The sequence below is a fragment of the Salmo salar genome, chromosome ssa14 (assembly GCF_905237065.1).
Source record: "Salmo salar chromosome ssa14, Ssal_v3.1, whole genome shotgun sequence".
Classification (NCBI taxonomy): domain Eukaryota; kingdom Metazoa; phylum Chordata; class Actinopteri; order Salmoniformes; family Salmonidae; genus Salmo; species Salmo salar.
The window spans coordinates 39,240,929-39,248,429 of record NC_059455.1 but is presented as its reverse complement, the minus strand read 5'-3'; the positions used below and the strand labels follow the sequence as shown (position 1 = coordinate 39,248,429).

Below are 7,501 nucleotides of genomic sequence, written 5' to 3'. Positions count from 1 at the left end.
ATAAGGGATGGGTTGGCAATTGGCGGTTTGATACGAAATACAATTTAATTCATTCATTCATTCAACACGCCCTGTCTCTCACTTCTCCATAATGACATTAATACCTCCAATAGTAGGTCACTCCTATTAGATTAGCCAGATGATAAACATTTCAATACAGAGAGGGAATCTGAGCGTACTATAATTCTGACAGGTTGTACGTCCTCAACCCACTGGAGGGAAACTACTATCGCCAACAGTTCAAATGATTATACTGACAGTTCATCTTTTATTCTTCTACATATCTGCACATCAAATTCAGGAACGTAAACACCTGCTAGCTGTGCGCCCACTTTCTGGGTCCTTGGATCCATCTGTGAAAAGCGGTAAAAATGCATAAAAACTTCTACCAAAGTAATTGCCAACTAGTTTCCCTATATCACTGACTTCTGACAAATCTTTCATTTTCTCCACCAAGGATAGCTTAACAACAGGATCTGGGAGTAACATAGACTATAGAAAAGCATGTCTGTCCTACATAACACATTTCTATGAACACTCTCTGAAGTTGAGCCCTCCTCAATAAAGCTCCAGGTGTACGTGATTTTGTCTGCACAAAGGCAACCAATGGAACGTAAATGACAATCAACTTCACATTCTTCAGCACCTGTTTAATTAATCAGGTCTGGACAATAATCAAGCTGATTGCTGAATGGGGTGGGGCCTTTGTCAGACATCGTGGCTACAAAATGGTTTGACAGACTCTGTGGAAGAATTGACAAGAATAACTCATGTCCATTTGGAGTGATGGGGTTCAGGCAAGTGTATGCAGTGCTGCTGTTGGTCGTGGCTTTTGGCTGTGTTGTTAGTGATACTTGGGACTCCAGATGGTTTCATCCGAGATTGGGGTTTCTGCATGACGATGAAGTTTCAGCGCAGTTTGACTCTCAGAAGCCAGTGCAAGAAGAGCCTGTGGGAGAGGACCCTGTGGGACAAGAACCTAGGGAGCCTGTTGTCGAGCCTGTGGGGCAGGAGCCCGGCGTCGAGCCCGTGGGACAGGAACCTAGCCAGGATGAAGACCCTGAGAGCTTCCAGTCCAAGCAGACAGTTGAGAACCCTCTGACTTGGCTCTATCCTATGATTGAGAAGCGTGAGCGTAATTCTACAGTGTTTGAGCAGCTAAAGCAGGTGGCAGCCAACGGTGTGGTGGCTTGGTGTGGGGAGAGTGTGGTCCGTGTGCAGGTGAACCAGGACCTGCTGGGGATTGGCCGGCTCATCCAGCCAGAGCGTATCACTCTAGGAGGCTGTGCTGCCACTGAGGAGGATGCTGAAGCTCATGTGCTCACCTTTGAATCAGAGCTGCATGGCTGTGGCAGTGAGCTGACGGTATGTCACATTTGTTTAACTTCCTGACAATCATTATTCTTATCTGATACATGAATTGTTATCCTGTTCCTAGATGACTGAGGATGTGCTGATCTACACCTTCACTCTTGTCTATGAGCCAAAACCTCTTGCTAACACTTCTTTAGTGAAGACCAGTAAAGCTATGGTTGATATTGAGTGCCACTACTTGAGGTAACTATTGTTGCATTCTTCACTTTGACAACACCTATAATTCTGAGGTTTGAGTAATGGTATAATCTGTGTTTCTAGGAATCATGACGTGAGCAGCAATGCCCTGAAGTATTCTGTAGAACCTAGCCAGCATGTGGGCCGGGAACCTAGCGAGCATGTGGGAGAGCAGCCTGTGGGCTGGGAACCTAACGTAGAGCCTGTGGGCCAAGATCCGGTTGGAGAGACTGTTGGAAAGGAACCTAGCGAGCCTGTTGGAGAGCAGCCTGTGGGCCATGACGCTGGAGAGCAGCCTGTGGGCCATGACGCTGGAGAGCAGCCTGTGGGCCATGACCCTGTTGGTGAGCAGCCTGTGGGCCAGGAAGCTAGCGACCCTGTTGGTGAGCAGCCTGTGGGCCAGGAAGCTAGCGACCCTGTTGGTGAGCAGCCTGTGGGCCAGGAAGCTAGCGACCCTGTTGGTGAGCAGCCTGTGGGCCAGGAAGCTAGCGACCCTGTTGGTGAGCAGCCTGTGGGCCAGGAAGCTAGCGACCCTGTTGGTGAGCAGCCTGTGGGCCAGGAACCTAGCGACCCTGTTGGTGAGCAGCCTGTGGGCCTTGACACTGGAGAGCAGCCTGTGGGCCAGGCACCTAGCGACCCTGTTGGTGAGCAGCCTGAGGGACATGGATCTAGCGGAGAGCAGCCTGTGGGCCAGGATCCTAGTGAGGATGTGGGCCAAGATACTAGCGACCCTGTTGGTGAGCAGCCTGTGCGACAGGGACCTCGCGGAGAGCCTGCCGGTCAAGCGCCAGGAGAGCCTGTGGGCCGGGAACCCCGCGAGCAGCCTGTGGGCCAGGATCCGGTTGGACAGACTGTTGGACAGGAACTTAGCGAGCTTGTTGGCTGGCTTTTGGGTCTAGAAACTAGCGAGCCTGTGGGCCGGGAAGCTAGCGTAGAGCCTGTGGGCCGGGAAGCTAGCAAGCAGCCTGTTGGCCAGCCTTTTGGTCAGGAACCTAGCAAGCCTGTGGGCCAAGAACCTAGTGAGCATTTTGGAGAGCCTGTGGGCCAGGAACCTAGCCAGCCTGTGGGCCAGGAACCTAGCCAGCCTGTGGGCCAGGAACCTAGCCAGCCTGTGGGCCAGGAACCTAGCCAGCAACCTGTTGGAGAGCAGCCTGTGGGCCAGCAACCTGTTGGAGAGCAGCCTGTGGGCCAGCAACCTGTTGGAGAGCAGCCTGTGGGCCAGCAACCTGTTGGAGAGCAGCCTGTGGGCCAGCAACCTGTTGGAGAGCAGCCTGTGGGCCAGCAACCTGTTGGAGAGCAGCCTGTGGGCCAGCAACCTGTTGGAGAGCAGCCTGTGGGCCAGCAACCTGTTGGAGAGCAACCTGTTGGAGAGCAGCCTGTGGGCCAGGATCCTAGCCAGCATGTGGGCCAAGAGGCTGTGGGCCAGCAACCTGTTGGAGAGCAGCCTGTGGGCCAGCAACCTGTTGGAGAGCAGCCTGTGGTCCAGCAACCTAGCGAGCAGCCTGTGGGCCGGGAAGCTAGCAAGCAGCCTGTTGGCCAGTCTTTTGGTCAGGAACCTAACGAGCCTGTGGGCCAAGAACCTAGTGAGCATTTTGGAGAGCCTGTGGGCCAGGAACCTAGCCAGCCTGTGGGCCAGGATCCTAGCGGAGAGCCTGCGGGTCATGAACCCAGTGAGCCTGTGGGCAAGCAACCTAGCCAGCAGCCTGTTGGAGAGCCTGTGGGCCAGCAGCCTGTTGGAGAGCCTGTGGGCCAGGATCGTAGTGAGATTTTGGGTAATGAACCTGGCCAGCAGCCTGTTGGCGAGCCTGTGCGCCAGGAACCCAGCGAGCAGCCTGTGGGCCAGGAACCCAGCGAGCAGCCTGTGGGCCAGGAACCCAGCGAGCAGCCTGTGGGCCAGGAACCCAGCGAGCAGCCTGTGGGCCAGGAACCCAGCGAGCAGCCTGTGGGCCAGGAACCCAGCGAGCAGCCTGTGGGCCAGGAACCCAGCGAGCAGCCTGTGGGCCAGGAACCCAGCGAGCAGCCTGTGGGCCAGGAACCCAGCGAGCAGCCTGTGGGCCAAGCTCCTGGAGAGCAACCTGTGGGCCAGGAACATAGTGAGGATGTGGACCAAGAACCTGTTGGAGAGCAGCCTGTGGGCCAGGAACCTAGTGAGGATGTGGACCAAGAACCTGTTGGAGAGCAGCCTGTGGGCCAGGAACCTAGTGAGATTTTGGGTAATGAACCTGGTCAGCAGCCTGTTGGCGAGCCTGTGGGCCAGGAACCTAGCGAGCAGCCTGTGGGCCAGGAACCTAGCGAGCAGCCTGTGGACCAGGAACCTAGCCAGCATGTGGGCCAAGAGCCTGTGGGCCAGGAACCTGTTGGAGAGCAGCCTGTGGGCCAGGAACCTAGCGTGCCTTTGGGTCAGGAACTAAGCGAGCAGCCTGTGGACCAGGAACCTAGCCAGCATGTGGGCCAAGAGCCTGTGGGCCAGGACCCTGTTGGCGAGCAGCCTGTGGGCCAGGAACCTAGCCAGCCTGTGGGCCAAGAGCCTGTGGGCCAGGAACCTGTTGGAGAGCAGCCTGTGGGCCAGGAACCTAGCGTGCCTTTGGGTCAGGAACCTAGCCAGCATGTGGGCCAAGAGCCTGTGGTCCAGCAACCTAGAGGAGAGTCTGTGGGCCAGGAACCTGTTGGCATGCCTTTGTGCCAGAAACCTAGCCAGGATGAAGACCCTGAGAGCTCCCAGTCCAAGCAGACCTCTGAGAACCCTTTGACTTGGAGCTATCCTAAAGTTGAAAAGCCTGAGCACAAGCCTACTGTGTCTGAGCGGCTGAAGCAGGTGGCGGCCAACAGTGTGTCGGCTCGGTGTGGGGAGAGTGTGGTCCGTGTGCAGGTGAACCAGGACCTGCTGGGGATTGGCCGGCTCATCCAGCCAGAGTGTATCACTCTAGGAGGTTGTGCTGCCACTGAGGAGGATGCTGAAGCTCGTGTGCTCACCTTTGAATCAGAGCTGCATGGCTGTGGCAGTGAGCTGACGGTATGTCACATTTGTTGTTTAACTTCCTGACTGAATCATTATTCTTGTACTACATCATTTGTGATCCTGTTCCTAGATGACTGAGGATGTGCTGATCTACACCTTCACTCTTGTCTATGAGCCAAAACCTCTTGCTAACACTTCTATAGTGAGGACCAGTGCAGCTATGGTTGATATTGAGTGCCACTACTTGAGGTAACTATTGTTGTGTTCTTCACTTTGACAACCCATATCATTCTGAGGTTTGAGTAATGCCGTATTCCATGTTTGTTTCTAGGAATCACGATGTCAGCAGCAATGCCCTGAAGCCGACCTGGATCCCCTACACTTCCAACATGGTGGCAGAGGAACTCCTCTACTTCTCCCTGAGGTTAATGACTGGTAGGTAAACCTAACTGGAAGCCTCTTCCTTTGTGTAAACCCCCACTGACATGCCACTCGTCTTTCCAGCTGACTGGCAGTTTGAGAGGCCCTCCAACCATTACTATCTTGGTGACATCATCAACATGGAAGCCTCGGTCATGCCGTACCATCATGTTCCCCTCCGTGTCTTTGTGGACCGCTGTGTCGCCACCTTGGCGCCTGATGTCCACACTGTCCCTAGATATTCTTTCATTGAGGACCATGGGTGAGTTTAGTTGTCAGTTTGAGTCCTCTTATATTACCTTAAATGTAACCCCTGAAGCCTAACGTTGACCCTTGGTCTCCTCAGGTGTCTGGTTGATGCCAAGTTGACCGGCTCCAGCTCCCAGTTCCTGTCCAGATCCCAGGATGACAAGATCCAGTTTCAGCTGGAGTCCTTCAGGTTCCAACCACAGAATGATTCCCAACAGCTCTACATAACATGTCATCTGAAAGCAACTGCAGCCTCTTCCCCCATTGATGCTGAGAACAAGGCCTGCTCTTTCACAGATGGGTATGTATAAGCTGAGTTGTGGGTATATTATGTTTATGACATGCTGCTATATAAACTAACCTTCATATTTATCTGTAGCTGGAAAGCTGCAGGTGGGGATGACCAGGTTTGTGGCTGCTGTGACTCCAGCTGTGCTGTAAGCAAGGCTAGACATCTGGACAGTGATTCAGGTAAGTGTTCATCAAAGCCAGAGCTTTATCAGTTTAAAAAATATATCTTGTTTAATCCTATCACTGTTCTCTACTCTCCTCAGATGTGCAGAAGGAAGGTGAAGCTACCATGGGCCCTATCATGGTCCAAGAGTAATATTACAAGAATGTTGCCTTTTTTAAAACAGTTTTTAGGGGGAGAATAAACCTATTACATTACAATGTTCACATCTAACTGGATTTATTTGGAATTTAAAATTAGGAATTTTATCAAATAGGAAAATGTGTGTAGCTGATCACTCTTTATTCACAGAACTTTGTCATGAGCTACATTTCTCAGGTTCCTAACATTGCTACTGTACTGAATTGTCCCCTGGGCCCCATCAATTTCCACGAGTGATTTGTCAATTGACTACTTGATGTTTTGAAAATAACAATTTTTTTAAAGTGATTTGCATTCATGTGCACTCGACTTGCGTGAGGGAAAGTCCAATATGTCAGTTTAGGCAGGAGGCATTAATGTCTAAACTGACCTCGGAACCATTGCAGCTGTAACAGAAGATCATGGAGTGGACAAGAGGCATGATGCGTAGTGCTGAGAAACAGCCTGTGTTGCATCAATATTAGTCAAATGTTGATTCTAGTGTAAAAATGTACTACGGCCAATGCATTTTCATGAGGTCTGTTAACAAGTGTCATCAACCGCTGGATGAACTTTCTGAGCTAAGGTTGTTCCTGTTAGCCAGCTAAAAATGTGGCATACCTGAATTTTAAAGTGCAGTGAAATGCTCAACATTTACATTACTTTCTAGTCATTTAACAGATGCTCCCATCCAGAGCGACCCACAGGCGCAATCAGGAACAAGGGCAGATTCCCCCACCCAGCTGACTCGGGGATCCGAACAAGTGACGTTTCGGCCAGGCCACCCCTAACCATCCAAGACCCACCCCGAACCCGTATTGTTAGTAGAAAATTATTGTGCATTGGGGAAAATAAGCAAGATAACCGAGTCGGTTACCAAGAACCAAATGGCAACTTCATCTGAAGAAAAATGTGTATAATTTACACACCTGACTTTAAGTGAATGACCGACTTACCTTTGCAAGAAGTTGGAGTTGGTTTTCACTTCTCAATTTGAATTACCTTCGCCTTAGAATTCAGGAGGTTGACGACAACACCCCTCATTGAATATTCAAAGCAAGTTCAAATAAGGGTATGTATCCAAAAAGAGGAATAGGTGAAGCTTGACCGCTCCCAGTTCTAAATTTGTTAGCAATGATCCCCATTGTTAAGGTGGAGACAAGACCATCTCATCATATATTATCTCTGGCAGTGGTTTGAAGTACTTTATTCTTTATTTTTTATTTTTGTATCTGTGGTTTGAAGTATTTATATTTTTGACTACATTCCTAAAGAAAATGATGTACGTTTTACTCCATACAGTTTCCCTGACACCCAAAAGTACTATTTAGAATTTGAATGCTTAGCAGTAAAGGAAAAAGATTCAATTCACACTTACCAAGAGAAGGTCCCTTCTCTTCCCTACTGCCTCTGATCTGGTGGACCCACTTAACAAATGCTTCCTTTATAAATTATGTTGGAGTGTGCCCATGGCTGTCAAACGGAATACATGAAATTGTGCCATCTGTTTTGCTGAAGATGAGGAATTTGATGTGTAGCTTTTACTTTGTACTTTCACTCAAGTATGACAATGTATTACTTTTTCCATCTCTGGTAATAAAGTTGTAAGCACAAAATGGCACTGAAACACTTTGCCACTAGCCAGTGACTTGATACGTTTATTTAGCTAACGTGGCCTGCCTGCTCTGGGACTGAACACCTCCCTCTGCAACTGGATCCTGGACTTCTTG

The 7,501-nt window shown here is 50.5% G+C and overlaps 1 protein-coding gene across 1 annotated transcript; it reads left to right on the top strand.

The window, feature by feature from the left end:
- The first annotated feature begins 622 nt into the window (after positions 1-622).
- LOC106569563 (protein piccolo) lies at positions 623-7,261 on the top strand. The gene is made up of 9 exons (XM_014141037.2): positions 623-1,365; positions 1,439-1,557; positions 1,636-4,564; positions 4,641-4,759; positions 4,842-4,945; positions 5,015-5,192; positions 5,277-5,480; positions 5,559-5,650; positions 5,734-7,261. Exons 1-9 carry the CDS (start codon positions 787-789, stop codon positions 5,784-5,786), a joined length of 4,377 nt encoding a protein of 1,458 aa, XP_013996512.2. The 5' UTR covers positions 623-786; the 3' UTR covers positions 5,787-7,261.
- Positions 7,262-7,501: the final 240 nt, after the last annotated feature.